Here is a 26181-nt window from a genome sequence, read left to right on the forward strand (position 1 = left end):
TTTCCATTCACCTTTTGTCAGAATTGCAGACAGAAGGCATTCAATTAAAACTTGTCACCTGTTGTAGATGACCTAATTTGTACTCGAATGTGTCATAGATTAGGAGGAAGAAACTTTACCCCTGCTTGACGAACATTTCCCCCACTAAGCACTTTGTCTATGGTTATTTCACATCTCTGTCCTTTCACCTTCGGCTCCCTCCCAGATGATAAATTGAGTGTGGGAGCTTGGGGAGCAGGGAAGAGCAGTCGCCCACTCCTCTGTGGGGGATGTGGGGGAGGAACAGAGACCCGCATCTGTTTTGTGCATTTTGGATGCAGCTGGAATCTGAAGCAGAGAGAAGTCTTTGTGATTCCCTCTCAAGCCCTCCATGCCTCACCCTGCAGACAGCTATCAGGAGACCAACCGAAAGACTCACCCGCGCTAGCCGTTAATTCATCTGTAGAGCAGGGAAGCCTCAGCGTGAGTCACAGCTCTCATCCCTCCAGTGACTGAGGACTTGATTTTTACAAGAAAACGGGTGGGGGAGGAAACAAAGCCCCACCTAATGGATACACGTTTTCTCCTGTGTGATTGTTGTCTTCTCTATCAGTGGCATTAGTTTCCCCATACAAGGGTGCAGTCACCAAAGTTCGGGATTTGTGGTCCTGGTATTCAAGCACAAGTGCAGGCCACTTGGCTAGGGGTGTCCCCGAGAGTCGGCTGGCCAGGGTCCCTGGAGTGCCACCTTTGCAGATGTGCCCTTCTCGTCCGGTGACACTGACAGGAGGCACGAAAGTTCCACAGTTTCTGACTTTGAGTCCTCGTCTCGGTGGGAAAGCTGAGAGGCCCAGTGTTCTCTTCTCTGGAAGTCTACCAGATGCTCTTTTCCAATGGTAGCTTTGGTTGGGCGTGGTCACGCACGCCTATAATCTAAACACTGGGAAGGCTGAGGCAGGAGGATCACTGTGATTTCAAGGCCAGCCTGAACTATATAATCCATTATATAAATGAGACACACAGATTTAGAGGTCATATGGTTTCACATCTATGAGAAACCCAAACTCTAAATAAAGAACAAAATAGAACTTAGATGAGAGGAAATGGGGAGGTGGAGCTTCCTCAAATAGGAGAGTGATCAAGAGGTAAGGGAAAGGAGGGAAGGGTACGAAAGAAGGAATTAAGATGGGTGACGTACATGTTCCAAGCCCACACAAGGACTGTAAGCATTATGTCCTGTGTACTAATAAATAAATTTATCCTGTGACTCAAAAGCCGACAAACAAAATGTAGTTAGTCTTTGTTGGCAGAGAGCAGGACAGGGGACCGACTCCCCTTTTCCCCAGCTCCCCTTGTAAGCTCTGGGCACCGTTCCTTCCAGCTTTCTGACCTGGAAGAAGAGGTCAGAAAAGCAATTGCTCAGAGGGTTCTGTGTTCATCAGTGGGGAGCAAGTAACCCACAGCCCGCACACTGCACACTCTCGGTAATCAGTGCTGGTTCGTGGCGTTTTGGTTTATTCCAAGATGCTCCAGATAGAGACTGGCTGAGGACACGTTGCTTGGGAGAGGAGGCGGGTAGAGGAGGGGAGGCCCGCTGAGAGCGCAAGGAAAGGACTCAGCAGTGAAGCCGAAGCCGTCTTCAGCAGTATCACTGTCTGGGGAAGGGGCAGTGGTGGTCATTGCTCTCTATGAGCCTCAAGGATTTAATACGGTCACATTCTCCCTGGCGCCTCGCTGTGAATATACAGATCCTTTCCGCTCACCCCTCACTGGAAGCATCTAAATCTGCACAAGTCCACGGCTCTGGCCCCTCGGAGCCCCGAGATGCCCGCTGTGTCTGCCGCTGCTAATCTGCGTGCGCCTCTGCCCCGCCGCGCTCAGAGGGATTTTCTCCATCCTCCCTTAGGATGGGTCTTTCCCAGGACGCACAGGGAAGCAAGGGCATCATGAGCCGCTGAGCGGGAGCCAGGGCCAGAGGGGACCCGGCCCAGCGCTGCTCTTTCCTCGCGCGTCCCGAGAGTGGCATCGCCACTCTGTTCCCCATCCTTGGTCGCAGTCCTTGTTCTGGACACTGACGCCACTGTTTGGTGTCCATGGACCATCTCTCCAAATTACTATTTTAATGTGACCATCGGCATCTTTCTTAAGCATTCCAGGGCTCTGTATAACTCATGGTTTCCTTTTTTTATAAAACAAACTTTTGTTTGGAAACAGCATAAATATCTTTAAATTAGAAAAGTAGGCTAGGACATCCTTGTGCGATTCTCTAAAGGACATATTTTTTTCTTCATTATTATCCTGTGAAATGCTTCTGACTCAGTGCTATTAAAAATCTGAAAAATACTTTTGACTTTGGACTACGTAATATGATAAAAATTTGCATTTGGCCATAAAATGCAGCCTTAAAATCCGCTGACCTAAGATGGCCTTGGGGTGAACTGCTTACTTCTGTTGGTGTTTATTGGTCTAGCAGCATTTTTTTCTCTCTTTTCCCTGCTCTTCCTTTCTCAATTTTGTAAATTCTGACAATGCATAAGATTTGTATTTCCCTGGTGGCCCTGTAAGGCACACGCAGTGTTTGAAGAAGCGGCAATAGGAAACATTTTATTAGGCAGATAACGCCAACTATTAAAATCTCTTATTTTTTTTTTTAAAAGATATTGGCAGCTTCCGCATCACTAGGAAATCCAGCTGCCTTACCCACCTCAAATCCCATTAAGCAATCTACATGATAAGCATCTTATTTCCGAACAGAAAAAAACATTTCATTTTTAAACTTTTTCAGGAACATTCCACTGGTGAAGTCTAAGCAAAAGTCCTTCATGTTTAAGATTGTGAAGGTGTAAAGAGATAGACTTTGTTGCCTTTAGCAGAAATATTGGAATGTGGTTGATCTTTTTGTCTGTAACTCATCTACATTTCCCAGGTCCTGACCGTAAATATTGCTGCTGTTTGCTACTGCTTACGTTGTTAGTTGGAGCTGTTTACACGTAGTAGGTTAATTGGGTATTTATAAATAATTATGTACTTACAGTTAAGCTCTGAGAAAACATCTTTTGTTTAAAAAAACTTTTTCATTTACTTTTGTTTCTCTTCTAAAGTACATATCTAATAGGAATGAGCAATAAATAAAGTAGGATTCCAGATATTTCTATAATTCAGTCAGACACTGGATGGTGTCATTATTTGACTGGAATCCGTGATTTGCTTTACCTGCTCATCCTATCTGAAATCGATCTACCTGCAAAACTAAGTTCAGGGTCCATGAGCGAAAACATATTTCCAAAAAGTAATATGGCAGTAATTCAACAAAATGAGGATGTGATAACGACTCCCTCATTTTTACTTGTCATTTTAAAGTTCACAAGCTGTTTTAAATAGACATTTCTGTAATATTCACCATATCATTTTATTGGATCATTACAGTAAAACATCACAGAACCACGTCATACTGGGAAAAGTTGGGGGACCCACCAGAGTTTACAGAGCTGCTTATTCAAAATTAGAAAAAGAACTGATCCGTTTGGTGGGTGAACTCTGCTTTGTTTTCCTTGACATTTGTCTTGACATTTTTAAGAATGTAGTATTATGTTATCATAGTTGGGAACATTAAAAAGGTAGAAGACTTCCGAAAGCATTACTGTAGATAATAGACCAAACTCAGGGGGTTGACATGTATAATTATTCATCCTTCATTTTTTATATACGCAGAACTAAAAGTTTTAGGCCAAACCTTTTCTATAAATTAATTGCAGCTACACATAGTTACTTAAAATATAACTTGGTAATTTTTACCTTTTCCCATTTCACTGACTCATCCTTGTTTTTTAGGGATAGGTACTTTTCCTGTTCACCATGTCATTTTCATGTATCCATGTAACAAATCATGGTTTAAATTTGTGTTCCAGACAACTGCAAAGAGAAACAGTCTTCACTCAGTATATTTGGTTTATGGTATTTTAATTTAAATAGCAGTGGATTTATTTTTGGTTAAATACTTCTGTTCTTTGCAATCTACTTTTTGTTTTTGTGAAATTAACTTTCTAACAGGAAGCTATGTACTATCTCAATGATACAGAATTTGTTTGCCATTGAGTTAACATCATGAGAACTATTTTTCCCAGTCTTATGTTCCTATAACACAGCCTCATTTGTGACTTGGTGTTTTAATTGTATTGGTGCCTTTAGTTTTCTAGATTTGATTTTTTTGGAGAAATTTAAAAGTAGAATTATGTTGCAAATTTAGACACATCTTAATGATATCTGTTCAATATTTTTATCAGAGCAATTAAAGTGTTATTGAAAGCTGGGGATTTTTAGCTCAGTGGTTCTGCCGCTTGCCTTGCAAGCACAAGGTCCCAAGTTTGATCCCCGGAACTAAATATATATTAATATGGCTTACAAGAATAAACCTTTTATAGTAAAGACAGAGAGAGAGAAGGGGAAAAGAAAAACACAACTGTGTCCTCATGTTTAGAGACCTGCTCAGGGCCAATTTAACTTTTGGAGATTGATGATATTTTCTCCACAATGCAATGAATTACACTGATGAAGTTTTAGTGTGATGGAGAAATAGGTGCTACTGTGTGGAACTGTAATTTGGGGTCACACATTTCAACAAGTATGAAGTCAGCTAAACCAAATAATGACAGTCACCATAGCAATAATTTCACCAGAGGATACATAAAAGGCAGATTTTGGAGTTGAGTAATATTAATTGGTTTGAATCATTTTTAGTTTTTTGAGACAAGGACTCCCTGTGTAGCCCAGGCTGACTTTGAACTCACAGTGATCCTCCTGCCTCAGCCTCCCGAGTGCTAGAAGTTCAGGTGCTCATCGTGACACCCAGATGAAGTATTTGAAATTATTTCTATTTGCCTGCTTTTGACAGGGAATGAAACATTATTACAATCTTAAAATATATCGACAAGAAATTTTTGCCATTAGGTGTTTACAGTTGGCAAGAACAGTTTCCTGCATCTTGTCTCCTGATTTTTACTATATAATTATTATCTGATTTTTAATCTTTTTTTCTACTGAATTACATATAAAGTTACAAATCATAACAGAATGCTTTGTCCTAATGATTAGGAAGTAAGGTATAACATCACGGTGTATATGAAATGTTCTTGAATGTTCAGAAACGGGGCACGGGGGCATCACTGGGTGGGTGGAGGAAGGGGCCCAGATGGCGGTGTAGAAAAATGTGTGCATAGTTGTTGATCTACCAACACGGGAAGCCCTGGAGGTGGGTGCATAAGAGACTGCGCCTTCAGATTTGGTTGAAGCATAGAGAAAGTTATGTGAATATTTCTCCGAGTCAGTTTCCAAAGCTGAAAGGGAAATGTGCAGAAATCACAACAATTGGACAGCACTCAATGTCTCATAAAACAACAGTTAACCCTAACACAGCGTACGAATCCTGCAAGACGGTGGCGTGTGTGTTTCCTTCGGGTGTGAAGATGAGTTCTCACTCTCGCCCTTGCTCTGTGGACACAGCCAGCTCAGTGCACTGGTGTGAACAGCACAGCTGTGTGTGTTTGTCTGCAGCCTCGCCGTCCCGTTCTGCCATTCTTCCCGATGCCTGGCTGCACCAGCACTGACCACAGAGCACGTTACCCACTGCGTGCAGACAGTGCTATTGGTGCCCACATCTTCTGACAATCAAAAAAGCAAAATCGGGAGTCCACAAAGAAGTGAAGGTCTATTCTATAAGCTTTCTTTGTTCTAATGACTTCAGAGGCATCCAAACATGTCCCCGCCTGCTTTAGATTGTGCTACCCTTCCCTCTCTATCTGCCCCCACCTTCTCTATCCAACTCTAATAATACCGGATCAAGTGTCTCCCTTGTGTTAGAATCGGATGACACACACGAGGCTACAGCTAATGTCATATGCTTTTTATATTACAGTAGGATTTGGAAGTCTTAAAAGTGGTGTCATGAAACAGGTTTGAATGTCTCTTAAATGATAAGATAACATAGGACCACTTTATTTAAACAACAAAAAAATCTTAGAGGAAGTTTTGAAGAGAAAGAGACAAAAAAAGACACAACATAATGAATGGATAAAGAAGTGTTAAACTTCAGTAAAGGTCGATGCGATAAAAATAAGAATTTAGAGGAACAAAGGAATGGGATTCTACTGTGGGCTTAAAGTGCTTTTAAAAGAACAGCTTCCTTGTGACCCACGTGTGTGACAGGTTCCAGTGAATATTCCTTTTAACTTCCAGTGAATATTTTAAGAGCTGTCCCTAACTTCTTTGGTTACTGATATTTGTTTGACCTACCTAATTGTTCCTGAAGTTATCTCCTAATTTTATTTATATTCTGCTGTCAGTGTATCAATTAAGGCTTTATCCAGAACCAAATTGCTCATTGTGTGTTCCAACCAAAAATAATCAAATCTCAAAGTAGTAGCAGTAGTAGTAGGGTACTACGAAAAATTGTATCCCTGATAACACTTAATATTTGAGTAATGAATTCACCTTAGGGATTTACATTGAAATGCATCAGCCTTTACTAAACTCTCTCCTATAACTCAGATAACTTACATCCCACTCATTTCACGCAGCATTAATAAATATTCTGAAAAAAAATCATTCCTTGGTGTACAGAACAATGTGTATGTTACATCTCCTTTGTAGAGTTTTACAGAGTGCATTTGCATATCAGCGGCTCTGAGAGGTCTTACAGTAAAATAATCATACTGATGATGCCGTTAAACCAAATCTATTTTCTAAACAGTTTGAGAAATGCCAAAATATGTATAATGCATTGTGTGGTTGAATTTATTAATAGATAATGTTACGCTGATCTGTCAGTTAAGGTACAACCCAGTCCCACAGCAAGAATCTGTCTTTGTTCCTGTTCGCTTTATTTGGGAAGGAGACATTTGGTCTTGTCCCGAACGTTACAACTCCAGACTGGAAGCTAGAATATTAACTTCTTTCCCATCACCACCTTCATAGAAATGAAACTTCTGTGTTTTCATCTCCTCCTGTCTAGGTTGCCCCAATCACAGACATCTTTCTTTCAACCCCTTGGTTTTCTTAATTCTTTCTTAGGAAGCCCCTCACATCTCCTGCTCACCCCAGTCTACTCAGCGTGTCCCTCATAGGACAGGAAATTCAAATATGTGCCAAACCAGAATTCGCATCCCCCACCTGACACGTGCTGACCTTTCACCCGGAAGTCCATCCCCTCCTGACACGTGCTGACCTTTCACTATGGAACATTGTTACATCGCACAGGATCGCATCCTGCCCCAGCTTTTCATCCTTTGTCCAGATTGAGTCCTCTGTGGACGTAGGAGGTTGGGGGTTCTAGGTCTCCTGGCCCCTGACTCCTACACTTTGAACTTTCAGGGTTGCCTGAGGAAGAGGATACGAAATGCCAGTGTCTCTAAGAAACTACAGTAGCTTCAGAAAAGTGCGTTCTGTGCGTTCATCGACACAGAAATCAGTCTTTTCTTGGATGTTTAAATGATGACTTTGATGGCTTTGTATACAGTGCCTTTCAGGTCCACTGTCTGCTGGCAGAAGTGGTTTCCAACCTGTGACAATTTTGATAATTTAGCCAGCCGTTTTTCCCATTTCTCCCATGCCCCTGGGCCTCTCTGCATTCTCCTGTGTGGCTGCAGAGCCCTGCCGGGGCCACTGTCAGTGTGCTTGATTGGTCTCGATGATCGCGACCCAAACAGTAAGCTGGTGCCTGTCTTTGCCCGCAGGGGTGCGTCTGGACAGAGTACGCGGAGGTCGGCAGAAGTACAAGCGCAGAATAGATGCAGAGAACAGCCCGTACCTGAACCCTCAGCTGGTGCAGCCAGCCAAAAAGCCATGTAAGTACAACAGCTGCATCTGCCCCGCCTGCACAGGGACGCTCCCGGCCCGGCCCTGCCCACTCCAAGGAGGCTTCCCTTCATTGGAGAACAGTGGCTCGGTCCCGGAGGATTGTCTGTGAGAAACAAGAGCGACTAAACTAATCATCATTTTTTTTTTTTTCCTGTTAAAGGCACCTGCTCCCCCCCCCTTTTGGTGCCTAGTCATTCTGCAGAAGCAGAAGCATATTACTGTGTAGCTTATCCTGTGTGCCTTTTACATTTACCGGTTATCTTCATTTCCAGAGGTACATAAAATGGATCATACTGTGATCATTAGTTCATTGGAGCTGTTCGTTTCAGATTTCACAAGAAAGTGATTTTTGTAGTTTTCTCTAACTAAATGAGTTTAGCTGCTCAACCTCCCAATGAAAATACATTAGGGGCCTCATTAATTTGGAGCTGTAGAAGGTTAGCTAGCAATAGATTAATACAGGAATGGGCCCCCTAATAACAAGCATAGGTTGGTGGTTCCGTCTCAGAGGCCCTTATGTGCATCATGAATTGTTTTTAAAGAGCTCCTGGTTTTATGAGCCAGGTTGCAACTTGAAAGCACGCTGGTACCTTGCTAAAACACAAATCCCATTCTTTCTGTCATTAACTAAAAAGAGCTGGAACACAGATCGAGGCAATAGCTGTATCCCATTTCCCGAGAACTCAGTTAATAGCAGTTAATAGCAGTTAGTATTGGCAGAGCCACAGTGGAGGGTGCTTGTGCAGGGATCTCATCCCGGGCACAGGGAGGAGCCCTGGTGCACAGTCCTCACTGGCATTTAGCTGCCACTGTCCCAGAGGACCATGCAAGCTCACCAGGGCAAGTGGCTGCCCCAGCTTTCCTAGAAGAGGCAGTGGGAATGTTTTGTCTGCTTTCCCTGCAAGGAGAAAGTGTCCACCTCTAATTCAGATCGCCCAGGAGGGGTCACTGCTGCGTACCTTACTTGGGAGCATATGGGAACCTATTAAACAAATAAAACAGCCCCTGAACTGTAAATGAAAGGACGTTTCAGCTATGTCAAAGGAAAAACAGCCGGTTTTACATAAAATTAAAGCTTAAGTGAACATATGGCATAGTTTTCCTTTTGCCTTTCCAGAAAACATTATGTTGATTATACCTTCAATTGTCCAATCTGGCATCGGCCCCTCAGCCTGCCTAAGCTGTTTGGCATTCTGCAAATACAATCTAGGCCCGCACTGAGCAGATTTTGCACATTATAATAAAAAACTTTCTGATAATACAATGAAACGCAGTAAACACTAATGCTTAATTTCATTAGAGGCTTAGTTTTCCTTGATTTGATAATATACACACTGCCCGTTTCTGATTTATTCTATGTGAGCATGGGCTGAAACCATTGCTAACTCCCTCTACAGAAAGAAAAATGAAGCCGGGCCGTTTGTAAGTCAACATGATAAAGGGATGTCTATCGTTTTTGTGTAAACCTGAGGAATTGGGAAGTGGCTTGTCAAGTACCTTTAAGAAGATTACAGCAGTTGCAGTGAGCTCCATTTGTCTGAGATAAAGAGGACTCCTAATAAATCATTACTCATTATCTGAGGCCCTCTGTGTTAATTTTCTTTAGTCCATCCAATTAGTGTGTTTTTGTAACAAACATTTATAAAACTTAATTTTCAGATGCTGTCAGATAAGTGTCAGGAGACAGCCTAGCTTTGCTGAGAAAGTAGCTAGGGAGATTTCTCCACCCTGACTGATTGTGCACCGCAAAGCCCCAGGAATGAAAATTGGGTTCTATTGATTCTAATTAGGGAAACATTAAATAAGATTTACCTAGGAACAGGGCTGCCGGCTATGCCATTTTCTGAATGATGGGAATCTCTAAGCTTCAACCCAATTCCTCCGACCCCTCAAGTCAAGTACCCATTGACTCGGGTAAAACAGCTTGGCCTTATTTACTCTGTGCTGAAAACAGTCCAGAGTCACGACTTCCTGTGGTTCCATTTTTGTACTTTTACTATTGCGTTTTCTTCCAACCCTGGGCACTCAGTGGTTCCTGCAGATTTTGGTGCATTGTCAGTGCAATGAAAGTTCACATTTCTCCAAGTGGAATGCAGGATGTTTCTCCTATCGTGTAGGCCAGAAACATGTCATTCTTTGCAGATGCTGTAAAGTGAAAAGGACTCTTTTTGATTTTTAACTTTTTCCTAAGAAATGTGGTATTTGGGAGTGTTTCCTCACCAAAGTGATGTTGAATTTAATGATCATTGCATAGTACTGCCAATGACTGGTTATCAGGTAAATTTTTGAAATGAATTTAATTCATACGGCCATATTTATAAGTTTTTAAAGTGTCATCAGAAAAAATGCTAATTATAGAGTGTATGCATCTTCTTGTTATCTCATGACAGGAGACAGAAAGAATGCTGCGTTTAATTTTAAACTGTGTGAGATGTCATTTTGAGTTTAACAAAAATTAAAAATATATAGCAAAAGGCAAACTGGTAAACACGGTGAATACTGTACTTCGGTAGTATTCACAGAGCATTTACTTAGCGCCCTGGTCTTCTAGTGCAACAGTACATAGAACTCGAATATGCGGGTTTCTTCTCACCCATCTGGATCTCCTCGCTTAGAAGAAAATAGAAAATGTAAAGCTGTGTGCCGGAATTGAAAGGCGGGCCGGGAAGGAAAGCCAGTCCCCTACCCCAGCTTTAAGGCACCCCCTAAAGTCCCGCATGTCCCTGAGCGGGAAGGCACATTGAGTGCCACGTCTGTTTGTCTCTAGTGTTTACTTTATGAAGGGTTTGTATCGCGTACGTTACCAATTCCAGACAGATGAATCTGAAGCGGGGAATGAACTATGGATGGAAATAGAGGATGAAGGAATGGGCCGCTCAGCAGAGACAGTACTGTGCCGTGGAAGTAGGAGGGAGTTTATGAAACTGATATTGGCTGCGTTTTGAAGGCTGCGGTGCCTTGGGAAGCGGGGAAAGGAACAAAAGTCCTGCTTAATGTATCCCAGGGAAACAGTTGCATAGCGATTCACCCAGGCAGGAGGGCTCCGACCTGTGCTCTTCAGAGGAATTAAGGGAATTAATGACTTTCATGCCGGTTCTGTCGGTGGGCAATCTTAGTTCCCCGGCTCCCACATTATGGGCTAAATTTCACTGGCTTCCCATGGATTTTCATTGTAAAGCTGTTATACACCGTTTCATCTGCTCCCCCAAATCCCACTTGAGAATCCGCCCGCAGACCCAGACAGCGTCTAACTTCTCTTTCATGTTTGCTGCAAAAGTGTTCGCCGCAGGGTGGACGGCTCATTCCAGTGAAAGCAGGTAAAGCAGAGAGCAGAGCCCACTGTGTGCTGGCCGCAGCGGCTGGAGGACGCGGCTGGCTTCGCGTGGGACCCGCTTGGACGCAGGTTGCTTTCCTGGGGTTTCTGCTGCCGGTGACGCTGTAGTTCTGTGGTCCCACCCTGCAGATAACAAGATCGTCTCGCACCTGTTGGTGGCCGAGCCGGAGAAGATCTACGCCATGCCCGACCCCACCGTGCCCGACAGTGACATCAAGGCCCTCACGACCCTGTGTGACCTGGCGGACCGCGAGCTGGTGGTGATCATCGGGTGGGCGAAGCACATTCCAGGTACCTTTTCGGGAAGCAAGGGGGAGGCGGGTACAGCAGCTTTGCCGCTCCTGGGCCCCTATTTGTGAAAATCCGAGTTTTTTTCCGTAGGATTGTTTCAACCTCCACATTCCTGTTTTATCACGCTCATTTCGGAGATCGGCTGGTTTTCCTGGAACCCTAGACCTCTGTGTTCTCTGCCACCCTGAGCTGGGAGAGCCTCTCACGCACCTCTGTTCCTTTTAGGAATCACGCATTTCCCTGTTTGACAGTGGCGATTTACACTGATTTGCTCTTCCTATCCATGAGTCTTTGGTTTACAGTTAGATGTTTACCATGCTTTTGTATAAAAATTATGAAAATAAGTATTAAGTTGACGTGAATTCTCTCCTATGGTAATTTATAGTTAGGTTTTTACCTTTTTTTTTTTTTTTTACTTTTCTCTTTTGGCCCATCCTACGCCATCAGTCCACATATACCTGATTGTGTGTTTTAAGAGTTTCAGTATTCTGTTTGACTTCTTTTCCATTTGTTTGGACTCTGAGTAGTTTACAGTCAAATTTTTGAAGGCTGAGCCGTGTTTTTCTGGTACAGTTAACTTACTCCTGTCTCCTTAAACTAGTTTGTCTTTATGCTTTGAATGCTACAGTAATTTCTTTAATCAAATTGATGGAAGTCCCTTTCCCAGCCCACACTGAAACCAATTTATTGGTCATGATACGCCAGCTATGTTGCTAACAGTCGTAACGAACTGTCAGGCCATATCGCGGTGAAGCTAATTTGAAGTCATTAGGTGTGCGGCTTCAGCGACGATTTGTTACAGTGGTTGGGAACACAGCTGACATTTCTGAATGGCTTTGTTCGGCGCACTTCTAGATGAGGCCAGCAAATTGTAAACTAATTTAAACATCACTCTGGATTATACCAGCTACTTTGTCTTACACTGGTTGCTAATAAAGCACCCCAAATTAAGTCAGAACTAGTTAAATAGGTGAGCTTGAGCGTGCTCCTCAGCAAATACCTTCATGAAGGTTACTCCAGGTAAAAGACAGGGGAGGGTTCCAATCACGTGGGTAGTTGGTAGTGCGTGTGATTGTAACGCCATCTGTGTGAAGTCTGGGAAAAGGAAGCGAAGGAAACCTTAAAGGACGTTCAGACGTTTGAGAGCTGTGGCAGAATTTGCTTGAAGAGTAAGCTGTGTTTGGAAGGAGTGCGGTTCAGAAGCCTAGAGAAGGAGTGGACAAAAGTAACATTAGCTGAAGTATCCATGGACCTTCATGTAGGGAATGCAGGTACAGTGTGCAGAGAGATACAGTCTGTCACTGTTACATATGTATGCGTGCATATTCGTATACTGTTATTCTAGCCCGGGGTGTCTCTCTCATACTTGGCGGTACTAGTTTTGGGGCTGTGCACTTCCCTGATGTGAGAGTTTAAGTGGTGGCCAGCAGCAGCCTCAAGGCATAGGTGTATCCAGACATTGGCCGCTGTCCCCGAGGCGGGCAGCCACACAGCCTGCTCTGGTTCCTTCCCCTCCAACTGGCAACCAGGAGCCGCTGTTCCAGCCCAGGCCTCAGGCCCGGGTACCCTCCATCAAAGACAGATCGGAGGCAGAAGGGGAAAGCACACTGCAGGAGCTCCCGGCTGCACCCAGTGCCTCGGAACGCGTGTTCAGCACAGCTTCCGGGAACAGAGCCAGCCCATTTCTGCCTCCCAGTCCACTGCATTTCAAAGAACTCTTTCAACATAGCAGTGATGACAGAGTAGCAGCCTTAATGAGCAGCAGCGTCCGAGGCTGTTGCTGTTCGTCCAGACCTCCTGGTATTTGCCCGCCTCTGCTCAGGTCTGCTGAGTTGAGGGATTGTTAAGCCAGCACCTTGATACGGCCCAGACACGCCATAATAAAGACCGATGAAAGCCAGCAACTCTTCCCCTGCCTCTGGTGAGGCAAAGTCGATGATAAGATTTGAGGTCTGGCTGTGCATCTAAGCAGAAAAGGCAGCTCGCAAAGGAGCTCCAGCACGCAGTCCTGGGCGTGACTCTGGCAGCGATGTTAACCTTAAAATAGCTCTGAGTAATGCTGTTTCCAGCGGTGGAAACAATTACTCCACGATTATGTGCTCAGTCCTAAGCGGAGGCTTTGCATTTGTGGGGCCTGAGGTGAGTGTCGGTACCCGAGGCAGATGCCAGAGCAGGATGATTCACGGCTCTGCTTTTCCTCACACCCCCGGGGCATTTTCAGTGATTGGGAGGAGGAGTATCTAGGCTTTTCAGAAAGGGATTAGGGAGACAGGAATTAACTGAAATCCCTTTCAATTTTGTTTTGTGTTTTGGTTGTTAGTGACAAGGTCTCACTGTGTAGGTCAAATTGGTCTTGAATTCTGTGTTGCCCGGGCTGGCCTCAGACTTGTGGTGATCTTCCTGCCTCAGCTTCCTGAGTGCTGGGATGACAGGGATGTGCCAACCTCCTATTAATTTTGTAATGACCAGTGTGCGTGCAACATTTTGAGGAGGAGGAGGAGTGGATACTTCCCTCTGGAAGCAAGCTGCTTAGCCTGAGTTCCCGGACATCAGGGGGCCACACAGAGCTTTGCCGAGTGTGGGGCCCACAGCAGAGGGCAAAGAGAGCGAATGGTGAGAGCCACGTTGGTAGACGCGAAGTTGTGTTCTCCATCTTTATGGGGGTCAGAGCCAGAATGAAAGCGCGGTCAGAATGGGACGTTCCCAGCTGGCACTTCCCTTGACCGCTCTTTCTTTCGGTGGTGGTTATGTTAAAAGGAAGCCAGCACTTCCTGTTGGCCCAAGAACACCGCAGGCTTGGTGGCCTTTAAACCGCCCCGAGTCGTGCAGCGGAGCGAGCGTGTGCTGACACGCACAGGTGCGCGCTCCAGGTGAACCCCGGCGCTGGGGTCCCAGGCGTCGCCCTCCTGTGCCCTGTGCCGCCGGGAACGCCCTTTTGGATGCTTGCTTTTGCTACAAATGGAGTGGAGAATTGCAGAAAAGAAAATACTGGAGAAAAATACATAGGGAGTGGATTTTTTTTTATCAGTAAATAGAATTAGTTGACTTACATTAATACATCACACAAATGGGGAAACGCATCGCTGTGAAACATGACCATACTTTATCTGGAGAAGAGGAAAGATCACAAGGGCTTTAGAAAATGCTCGACTGTGGTCGGGGGAGCGCGGGGCACGGGGACAGACGTCGGTGCCCTAATAGCCCTTTTTAAGAATGACAGGGCCCGCCATTAGCATGCTTTTATATCCTTGGAAATTGCTCGTGCCTCGCTTTTCTGCTTCCTATCTGCCTGGCTCTTTTTTATTTCTCTTTCAATTTCGTCCGCGCTCGGATAAGCGCACGCTAACGCAGTGTGATTGAGCTGTGAAATGGACCGCTGTCGCCTCTCATCTCCTTCCCAGAGATAGGGATGAGGAGGTTCTCCTGCCCCGCTCGCGCCCCTGCCCACCCGGGCCTCTGCAGTGGAGGCCTCGCCAGGGCCCGAGCTGGGTTCCCGGGTGCTCAGACGATTCCAAGCCCCACAGTTGTTGCCAGCACTGTTCCTTGTGGTTTGATTAAAATATTATTATTCACCGGAACTTTCTTAGCACCTTGCAAATGTGCTTAGTCAGCTGCTGCTTAAAAAAAGCCTCCCCCGTATGAGCTGACCTATATAAGTGGCTTTAATGTATTTATGCATCTTGCCAGACAGCTTACTTCAGGAGAACAGAGAGGTATTTGAACAATTAAGTGAATGAAGATGTTTTAGAAACATTTTTTTTTCCTTTTCCAATATGGCAAATTTTCAGGCTGGCTTATTTTTAACATGTCCCAATAAACAGTTACCTGTTAAGGAAGAAGGACCTTGTTGAGTTTGGCGACTTCGTAGTCACATTCTTAAGGTGATGCCTGCTATAATGACAGCACCCAGGGGAAAAAAAGCCAGGTGCCTATAATCCTAGCACTTGGGAGGCAGAGGCAGGAGGATTGTGAGTTTGAGGCCCGCTGGAGCTGCAGAGCAAGTTCAAGTCCAGCATGAGCTAGATAGGTCTCAAAAAAAAAAAAAAAATCAGTCAGTGAAATAAGATACTGAGCTTTAAGAGAAAACCACACCAGGAAGATAATGTGATAATGCAGTCATTAGATATATTTAGTCATATAAGAAACACAAATATGGACTGCAGAATCCAGTATTCTCCTCCTACCCGGAGATATTTTCTGTAAAAGCTCTCAGGAGAATGGATCACAAAGCGTTCACTGACTTGGCTTTTTGTATTTAGACATTAATGATAAATCTATAAAGAGCATGGATTTTTAAAAGTGTCTTTTTATGTTAGGGTATCAAAAGAATTAATGTACGATTTGGAGATGATGTTTATGTAGTAACCATTTCTTTTTCAGGAGAGACCAAATTTTAACATCATATTTTCTGGCACGTGAGGTTGTAGAGAGGTTTTTATTTTTACAATTCTGACTACTAGGTGTGGGTGGACAAAATACCCATCTTACATTTACAGTACCATTCAGGGATGAGGACGCAGGCAGAAAAGCGGAGCCCAGGGTGGAAATCATTCCGTAAGGTTTTGCGTCCCTGGGGGGGGGGCAAACTGCTTGCACGTGCGGTGGGCGGGGCCATGCGGCAAGCGCTTGCGCGTTAGAGCCCCTGTCATTGGGCCGGTGGCTGTTTCCTGAGACCATTTAACGCGTGCATAGCACAGGTCTTCCGTTGTTTGTGAAGTTGCAGCCTCCACCTTCTGCCATCCCGTGACTATTTCTACGTCTTGATTTCTGCTTCGCTATGAATGAATTAAATCATTGGCAGCCTCTTTTCCCAGAAGTCATTTCTTTATTTTAGATAGTTTGGTGATTTTGTTTTTGTTTGTTTGTTTTTTGGTACCGGGGTCCTTGCGCTTGCGAGGCAGGTGGCGGAATCACTGAGCTAAATCCCTGGCCCTTGTAGTTGATTTTTTAAGTGGAGAAAAGTTAAATGTAATACCCAGAGCCTTGGCAGTAAACAAGACTATTTAAATTACAATATCCAGTTTTTATTTATTTACTTGAGACAGGGTCTCATTATGTAGTTCAGGCTGGTCTAGAACTTGCAGTGATCCTCCTGCCTCAGCCTCCCAAGGACTGAGATTGCAGGCGTGCGCCCCTACGCCCCACACGAAGTTTAGTTTTTAAATGTTTGAAAGTTAAGCTTAATATACATGGCAGTTGTACACTTGTGTACCTATAGGGTGGGGTGACTCTAAAAATAATCTGAGCTGCAGTCGAGTGATTTTTATAAATCATTTAATTGCTCAAACATTAATTATATTGTAAAAATCAGATGAAAAAAAAACACCACATGCAAATTATATACCTATGTATAATCAACTTGCACACTATAAAGCAAGGCCTAAATGTGACGCATCCGGGGTTCGTGTGCGTTTGTGAGGTACAGGACTGCATGTGCTGGTCATTTGATTGCAGTTAAAATTAAGTGATCAGAAAGCTGGTGCTGATAGAAGGCATTCTAAATGTAGTTCAGAAAGCCCGTCAGCTTTCCTGGAGAAGCGGAAAAGCTTATCTCCCCAGGAGCATCCTTGTGTGGGAATGGTTGCTAGGCCCTGAGTGGGCGGGACGGTCGCAGTCCAAACAACCCAGTCCTCCTCCCTGCCCCAGCCTAAAGTGGGTGAGGTTTATCAGTTCCCGAAGCCACAGCTGTGATACGGAAATAGAAACCGGTGAGTTGCGAAATATGTCGCAAAAAATGGATGTGAAGCGTCGCCCGGAGACCGCTTTGTTTCCTGGAGCTGCCGAGGAGCGGGGGACGCGCGCTCTGCCCTCGGGTCCTCCCCACCGACGCACCCTGGACACGCGCTCAGCTTCCTGTGCCCGCCTGGCCTCTGCCCCGCTCGGCTTTGTTGGTCACTCGAGCCCCGAGCATGTCGCCCCCCAGCTGCAGAGCCACGGCCTCCCGCGACCCGAAGTGGCCGAGACCGTACAGCGATCACCGAGTAAAGTCCGAGTACCGCAGGGTCTGCACGATGCTGTGGAAGTTTGATAGCTGGGGGTGGCCTGGCGCCTGCGCTTGCTCACGTGTGTGTGTCTGTGTAACTATACACACGTGTGAGCGCATGTGTGCCATAACCTCCTGGGTTTACGGCTTTCATGAGCTCCAGACCTAAAGCATTCAGCTTTGTTCTTTTTTTCATGCAATTAAACGTTAAGCGTAACAGTAACGAACACCTATAAAGTTGCTCATTGTGCGCAGAGCACGCTCACAAGCCTCGGCCTGGTGTCTGCAGTTCCCTAGGCACATTTTCTCTTCTTAATTCCACTTGATAAATGAACCAACTCGAGTGTTAAGAGCTTTGATTTGCAGTGTTAGTAAGTTACTCGGATCCCCGGTACACAGAACCTAAATTACTTTTTAATCTTATTTACTTTTCATTGCTTGTTTTAGCAGCAGCTTCGTATGCCTTTCTCCCAGCTTCTCACCTCCTTCTCCCATGTCTTTTGTCATTCATCCCAGATCACCTGCTTGCCATTTATAGCAGGTTTAGGCTAACACAGCGCGTGGCCCCTGTCTCTAAATGCTGTTTCCACCTCTGTAAATGAAAACTTACAGGGAAGGAGACTGACGGGGAAAGCAGATGCGTGTGACACACCTCTAAATCAGGCAGACATCAGAAGTCTGGTTGGTAGCGTGCCTTAGGCCCCTCAATCACAAATTTTAAAGAAACAAGCCAATCACTGTTTAGTCACCTGTGTGCAGGGCTGGGAAAGTCTGTAGATGATGCGGTGCTCCGAGTGGACCCCCCAGCTCTGTTCGGATTCACTGGATGTTGACTTTGATTGAGACTCGCACATAAACCGGAGCGGGGTTATTTGGAAGCAGTTTTGGTTCGTCTGAAATCTGAGCCCCGCCTTGCTGCCTTCCCTCCCTCTGGCCTTTCTGTCTCCCACACCCAGTGAGTCCAGGTCGGGCCTGGCGCTGAGCACACACAGGTTCTGCCTCTGAGGCCCGCAGTGCATGGTGACCAGTGCCGTGGTGTCCCACCTGGAGACCGGACAACGACGCCAGCGTGGAAGGTCCCCATCTCCATGCTGGGGAGGGAAGGCAGTAGACGCCCCTGAGCTCTTTCATCGCCAGGGTCCCGCTTGGAACTTCATTTTTCAAAGATTAGGGTCAGAACTTTGCAGTGAACTCTCACATAGTAAGACTGGCCGGTCCTTTGAGAAATAACAACGCTGCATTCGTGAGTGCTGAGAGTTTCTATATGCACTGGGCTCCAAAATCTACCCTCTTTTCCAGGCCAGTCTGAGGCAATTGCTGAGCTCCTTTGAATGATACAGTGATAGGATGAGACGTTCAGTTTGAGCTAATCGTGATCCTTCTAGAAGCCTGCAATAGCCAGAAATCTGCCTGAAAATGGCCTCCTATGCACCGGCCCTTCTACAAAGTATTTGAGTTTAAGAGAAAACCAGCTCTGGAGGGGAAATGGTTAGAGCAAAGCTGCCAGAATTATGCAGTGTAATCCACACATGGCAGAATGGCGGCGTAAAGGTGCGTTTCTCCTCCAGAAGGAAGCTGGGAGGCCTGCGGAGGGATGCCCGGAAGTGTCCGTCTGTACTTTTGCTCCGTCCTCACCCGCTTCCCTGCCTGCGCCCACCTCCCGAGTGGCTGGTCACACTTCCCCTGTGTCCTCGTTCTGCTGAGCTCCAGATGAACGCACGTCTGTCCTGGCCCTGGCTTTGACACTGTGGATATATTGATTAATAGTTGCCCTAAGCTCCTTTTAGCAAATCAAATTTTCACTTTTAGCAAGGATTTCGCCTCTGATTTATTCAGCAAAGTGAAATGCACTAAATTGACTTTGACATTCAGGGAAAACGGCTGAAAAACAGGGCAGAAGGAAGAGATATAAATTGCATGGCATCTGCAGGCCTCACGCCACAGACAAGCAGCTTCCTATAGAGCGGAGAGTAGCTTAAGGCGCTTCTTAAGCACACAGAAGTGGGTTCTTTAATTTTTTTTTTTAATAGCTGAATCTTCTTTTGGAAAGAGCCTGGCACAGAACAATAACTGGGAAGTCCAGGTTTGTAAGTGTCAAAATTAGTTCATGGAAGCTAAGAAATGGCCCAGTTACTCTGGATGAGAAACACTGACGTCATCTTCCAGAGAACAGAATGGTGAGCCTGAGAGTGGTACTGGCTTACAGCAGTAGTGTGGTGGTCGTAGCTGTGTGAGTGTGTGTGTGTGTGTGTGTGTGTGTGTGTGCTTCAAGAGTGGAATTTCTCGTTGCTATTAGGAGAATTTGAAATAATTTGGGGTCACAAACCTCCGGGTAGCAAGGCCGTGAGCTCTGCTCTCCGGGGAGCTCTCCGCAGGGTCCCCCTTGGCCGTGTCCTCTGCTGGGAGGGAACCCCTTCCTGTCAGACCAAGGTGCAGGGAGTGAGGGCCTCAGAGGAGACAGCGCTGCTCCCGGACAGGGAGGAGAGGAGGGGCTGCAGGCTCTGGAGGGCTGGGACCTTGCCGGGGACTTCCCGACACCTAAGAGACTTAGACTTCCAGCTCTAGGAGACTGGCCGCACCTGGATGGAAATTTGTCCAAGGAGCAGAGGCAAAGGGAGACACAGCCAGAGCTAGTTTCTCTCTCTCTGGGCGGGAATCTCTTCATTAACCGTGGTCGGGGCACACACAGTGACGAACACAGATGCACACAGTCGGCACTCCTTTCCCCTGTAACCGCATGTTCTATTGTCTCTTTACTTTTCAACAAGTCTAACAGGTAAGCTTTGCTAACCCATCTCAGAAGTTACCCAGTCTATCAGTGGGATTTTAGGAGTCAACTGTTTTATTTTGTTTATTTGATTTCAGCAGTACTGGTGATTGACCCCAGGGCCTTTGCACTGAGCTATGTCCCCAGCCCGCTGTCCTTTTCTAATGTTTAAGACAAAGCCTCACCAAGTCACTGAGTCACCTGGGCTGGGACTCCATCCCTCCGCCTGCCCAAATGGCCCTCCAGGCTCATTATTTCTCTGAAGTCTGACTGCTTCCTCTCAGACTAGGTGCATTCCCAACCACGACAAGTGACCTCTCTCGGAATTCAAGAAAGAACACGTTTAACCCATCGAACTCACCGCACAGACCTTCCTGAGCAGAGTTTGTTACATGGTAAATGGGGATAATACTTCCATTTGTTTACAGTATCTTGCTCCTTTTCTTAAGAAAAATTTTCTTTTTATCTGAGAATTTGTAAAACCTCATGCTGTGATTTGTTGCTAAAGTCACAGTTCACAACCTTTGCTTTTGCCAAGTCACCTTTTTTTTTTCCTCAAAAAGAGTCGGGAATCATGTACATTCTATATAAACTGTAATAAGCTTTTGTTTTCTCCCTTGTTGGACACCTAGTTCTCTTAGGGTGCAGCTGAGAATTATCATCATCATTATCACTATCGTTATTTCTATCATTATTATTGCAGTACAGGGCCTTCAAACTGAGCTAGATCCCCAAGCGATTGATTGATTATTGATTGACTAATTCATGGACACAGGGTCCCACTGAGTGAACTGCTGAGTTGCGCACCCTGGGCTCAAACTTGGGGTCCTCCTGCCTCAGCCTCCAGAGTGCTGGCATTACAGGCATGCACATCCACAACCAGCTTTCAGTATTAACTTTACATAAATTAAAAAAGCACTAGTACATGCAATTTAGTTAAGGAAAATACTAACAGATAAAGCCCGTCCCTTGGTAATTCTTAGAGGCAGTGTCAGCTCGATTCAGTTCATCCTTAACGTTTACTGGTCTCTGTTAACCCCAAAACTTTGCTTCTAACAAGGAAATTATTTTTTCACTGCCAGATGGGCTTGGAGGCCTGAGCACAAGTTGTTAGCGCTGGACAGTAGCGGGAGGAGGACCAGTGTCTTCACTGTGTGGGGATTCAGCACAGAATGTGTGGGTCAGCACCAGGCCCTGTCCAGACCCTGGAGTCCCTGGAGTCCAGGGAAACGTTGAGGCTCTGGGGGCTCAGAAGGAGCAGCTGCCTTCCTACGGTGGGAGGAGGCGACCCACCTGCTCGGCCTGCGTCAGGGGAGGTTTTACCACCGAGGAAGGGCAGCAGCAGCTGGGCTCGGGGCTGGACGAACTCCTCCCGTGTGCTCAGCCACGCTGCCCTCCTCTCCCGTGATCCCTCTGCATCCCAGCACAGCCTGCGGGCAGCCTTCAGCCCAGCTCTGCACCCCGGAAAGAGCAGTGCACACTCGTGCCAGCTGTCAGGTTGTGTAGAACGCTCGGCTTTTAGTGAAAAAGCAAAGAATCATGGCTTCAGGTGTCTCACATTTATTTCTGTGACTGACTTAGTTGTAAGTAAAGAGCTTTAGGGTACAGTTTCCCACAGCTTTGTAAAATCTGCCTGTTTATCAGGCCAAGAGGGAGCTTTGGGATGCTGTTGGTAAGACGTGGAATCGTCTTGGATAAAGACATTGAAGTCCAGTAAAGTTGAACGAATTAAGCGCAGCACAAGCTAGTCACAGACAGAGCTGACACTGAAACTCAGGGGTCTGAGCTTGCCGTTCAGCACTATTGATCTTTGCCAGGGGTGATCTAAAAATACAGTGAATTCTTACATTAAAAAGTGTTAAGTACAAGTCACCCTGCCGCGAATCCCCCTCAAAATACTGTCCTGGTTTTGAGTACCTTGTGCCGTCCTGCTTGCCACTTTCAGAAGCCGTTCTGGAGTCCTCTCTCATGACTATCTTCATGAGAGATGATCAAAAGTACAGTGCCTGTGGCTGAGGCAGGAGGATCGCTCTGAGTTCGAGACCAGCCTGGGCTGCATGGTGAGTTCCAGGTTAGTCTCAACTATAGAGTGAGACCCTCTCTCAAAACACCAAGCAACAACAACAGCAACAACAAGAAGACAAGCAAAATCACAGCGCCTGCTCATGCCAAGGGCCCTCCAGCAGAAAGGCTGCGCGTCCTCACCCACTTTATTCGCAGAACCCAGCACCGTGTGACTTCGGGCTCTTTATTCCCCACCAACAAGATGAGCGAGGAAAGTAAATGTTTTGAGTCGATTCCACAGCCTGTCGCAGCCGCCGCGAAAAGTCACCCGTGAAAGAGGATTTCCAGAACTGCTTCGAAGACGGTGACAATGACGAGCTCAGTGAGTTTGAAGCGAAGGGCAGTGTTTCGAGGGTGACTCGTCACAGTGTGTCTTTTAATATCGGTTATTTTAAAATTTAGCATTCACCGTCCTTTTGCATCATGACTCGTACCATTATCGTTAACAGATTTTCAGAAAGCTTCTGTGTGACTTTCTGTGTCGTGTATTAGAGGTGTGAACTTAGCATCCTGGCTGCGTCTGATGCCACACTGTATCACATATAATTCATATGGATCGTATCTTTCTTGAAAGTAGACTAACAATGAAAATATTATAGAAAAGTTAGGTTGGCATATTTTAAAAATTGTATGTCACAAATTGTAAGTAATAAACCCACAGTATTCTTGGATTTGGCCTGTGTGTAACTGGCTAGATCAGATCAACCTCTTTCCGAAGGATTATTAGCCTGTGAATCTGGGTCAGAATCTTTGTTCAGGCCCCACAGGGGCAACCTGTCCTGGATGGAGGTTTGAGACCAGAAAGCTTGGCCACCTCTGCAAGTGGACAAGAGTTTGGATGATATAGGAATTGGAAGGGTCCTGATCGGAGGTAGAAGTGTAGACCATAGAAGGGTAGATGACATGGATTCAGGGTCTCTGGCCTGTCACGCTCAGTCTGTATTTGCCTGGGCAGTTCACACGGTCGGAACTGAAGGACTGCTTATTGAATTCGAATCCGGTGCTGGTTTGGGCTGGGTATGGATACCAAGCCCAGAGCCTGCTGCTGAGCGCGTGCCCACTCCTGAGCTGCACCCCACCTTGGAGCACAGTCCCTGTGCACTGAGAGTGGCTGTCCCGCCATCTGCATTGTCAGCCAGGCCACTGCTTACACCGCATGGACACGATCATCCGAAGTGCAGTTTGACGTTCTTCTAAATCTGAAGCAGTCAATCCCCAAACAAAAATACCACACGGGATCTGATGCTGTAGCAAGCTAATGTCTACTCATTCATGCACCAAACGGGAGAGCATCGAGAGCCCCTCACGACGGGCTTTTAGTCAAGCGAGCGACTGTCTCTGCCGTGATACTCTGACTAGGACGCACAGTTTACCTACGATCACACGGTGGATTTGTGGTTCACGGGGGTGCTGTCTCCATTCTCCAGTGTCTTGAGGAAACCCCCACGAGTGGCCTCAGTCAGACGCCAGCCCCACAGCCCGCCCTCATATTCAGCCTTTCTGCTCACAAGCTCTCCCACCACTCCCATGCCCTGAATGCCACTGAGCTCCTGAGGACTAAACCAAGGCCGGCATCTGCCTGAAAGGGATTTATGCTGTTTTCAAATCTGTGTATACGTATGGATGTGGGCATTCTGAAACCCTGTGTGTGTGCCCATGTGTTACTGGGGATTGAACCCAGGGCCTTTGTGCTGCACTACATCCCAAGCCCATTATTTTTTATTTTAAGACAGGTCTCACTGAGTTACTAAGTTGCTCTGGTTGGGCTCAAATTTGGCATCTTCCTGCCTCAGCCTCCCAGAGTGCTGCAATTACAGGCCCATGCTGCTGCGCTCTGCTATCTTTTAGATCTTAAATGCTTAACCCATCCCAGAAATGGAGGCCCTGTGTGAATGCGAGCTATGTAGTCCCGTAGGGAGGGTGCTAATATTTTTAAGAACAGCATCTTCATTGGCCGCGACTCAGAGGGAACAGAAGGCGGGGCATTGATCACAGCTGTGGGTCTCTCCAGTCCTGTGACATCACTGCTTTCGACGTCTGCTCGGGGCAGGAACCTGGTCCTGAGGGACGGGGTCCGAGCGCCTGGTCACCGCTTGCTATCTGCTTATCGAGCGCCTCGCGTCCCTTTGTTTATCCGAGGTGACGGGAAGGCTGTGAAGGCTGCTTAGTCAGGGGTATCAGCCTTGTTGGCAGGGGAGTGATTGCCAGTTGAAAAACAAGGCATTATTGCTCATCTTTTCCCTCTTATTAGTTTGATTACATTTGCAAATCAAATCAATCCATCAGACATGATCAGCCCTCGTTCTCATTTTAAGGAATAGTAATCTCCGTCTAATAAGATGCAAATGTGTCACATCGGTAAGTAACCAATACATCATCGTCTTGTCTTTGGCAATCATTAAATATCAGAACCAACAGTCAATTTTTAGTATTTTCAATTTGCGGTATGCCGCTGGAATATAAAGATAGATGGACGTAATTACACAAACCAAACACTATTTCAGCTCATTCCAGACAGCAAATTTAGTGGAAGGTATAGCTGGCTGTCATCACACTACATTATTCCTAGCGGTTCATGCAAAGTTCACAGACACGCTTCAAATGGACATTGCTTTTTTTCAACTTCTAACAACGTCCCAGAAATAGCAGCCAAACTTTGATGTAAGGACTTCCCTGACTTCCGCGTGGCTGTTGGCGTCAGATGCCAGCGTGACAGAAAACATATGTCCTGGCCCGTCAGACACGGCTGGTGCCGCCAGCTCATCTGTATTTTCTGCTAAGAAAAACAAACAGAAACTCGCCAATGTAAAAACAAAGAAAAACACAAACACCCAAGAACTCTTGGAGATTTATCCTTGGCTCCTCTATTTGATGAAGTGGTTCCCTCAGAGGGCCAAAGTGGACAGAAACTTTATTTTTCTCTTTCTCATTTTAGAGCCTCTCTGTTGGGCAATGTGTTCTTTTGATGGTGTGCAGGGCAGCCGTGGGGCCAGGGAAGAAAGGGCGAATCACTTTTGGCAGGTGGTGGAAGCTTGATAGAAAATGTTATAATTCAAAGGGCAAGAGATGTGACTGTTTGAATCCGAATGTCTACTCCGTAATTACAGGTGCTTGGCCATTCTATCTGCTGATTAACTGTGACGCTTACCATCTATCTGTTTATCTGCAGAAATTGTCCTGTCACCAATGGGGTGGGGACTTCCCTGATCTCTCAGGGGTCTCTTTGATGGTCTCAGTATAATCAATCGTCATACTTTATCTTCCTTTTCTTATATTTTCTCTTTGTCTATTTTTCTATGTCTGGTTTTATACAGAGACCTTTTCAATCACTGATCTGATCATTTGCGCTCTCTCTCTCTCTCTCTCACCTTAGCCCCATTTTCCTGACATCACTTTTATTCCTCCTCCTCTGCAAAAGTTGTTTTCCTTCTCTACTCTGGCTCGCTAAACAGAACGTGAAGAACATCTCTAAGTGACCCTGGTGGGCCCGAGGTGACTCTTCAGTCACTGAGTGACTCCGGGCTGCCTTGACAGATCCGTTGCCTCCTATCCACTCCAAACCCAGAGCTCACATTGGGTGGCATCGACCTCTGGCCTCCTAGACCCGTTGAAGTCAGGAAAGCAAGCACCATGGAACACTACTTCATGAAGACTCTCGCTTGAAGCCGACAACATTACATTTTCATCCGCAGCATCTGTTGGTGGAAACAGAGGAGCCAAGAAGCAGCGAGGACACGGGGTTCTAGGGCATCCCTGAAGTAGCTCTTAGAAAGGCCCCCGGGAGCACCCCAGTGTGGGAACTCTCATTTTGGCATGCAGCAAACCCGAGAAGGTGAACCCTCAGCTGGCTTGGGACTATGCATAGTAATCCCAGGCAGATGCGTTTGTAGGGTGCTATTAAGCGGAGAGACT

At 46.0% G+C, this 26181-nt stretch overlaps 1 protein-coding gene across 3 annotated transcripts in view; it reads left to right on the plus strand.

Moving 5' to 3' along the window:
* Nucleotides 1-26181, plus strand: part of Esrrg (estrogen related receptor gamma) — a 203283-nt gene that overhangs the window by 136938 nt on the left and 40164 nt on the right. For all 3 annotated transcript variants that reach the window (XM_033762038.1, XM_010642514.2, XM_010642515.2), the window contains exons 4-5: nucleotides 7707-7817; nucleotides 11294-11455. In XM_033762038.1, coding sequence (XP_033617929.1) covers nucleotides 7707-7817; nucleotides 11294-11455 — 273 coding nt within the window. The remainder of the gene's footprint in view (nucleotides 1-7706; nucleotides 7818-11293; nucleotides 11456-26181) is intronic.

This window comes from Fukomys damarensis, unplaced genomic scaffold (assembly GCF_012274545.1).
Source record: "Fukomys damarensis isolate Sample0158 unplaced genomic scaffold, DMR_v1.0_HiC HiC_scaffold_11, whole genome shotgun sequence".
NCBI classification, from domain to species: Eukaryota; Metazoa; Chordata; class Mammalia; order Rodentia; family Bathyergidae; genus Fukomys; species Fukomys damarensis.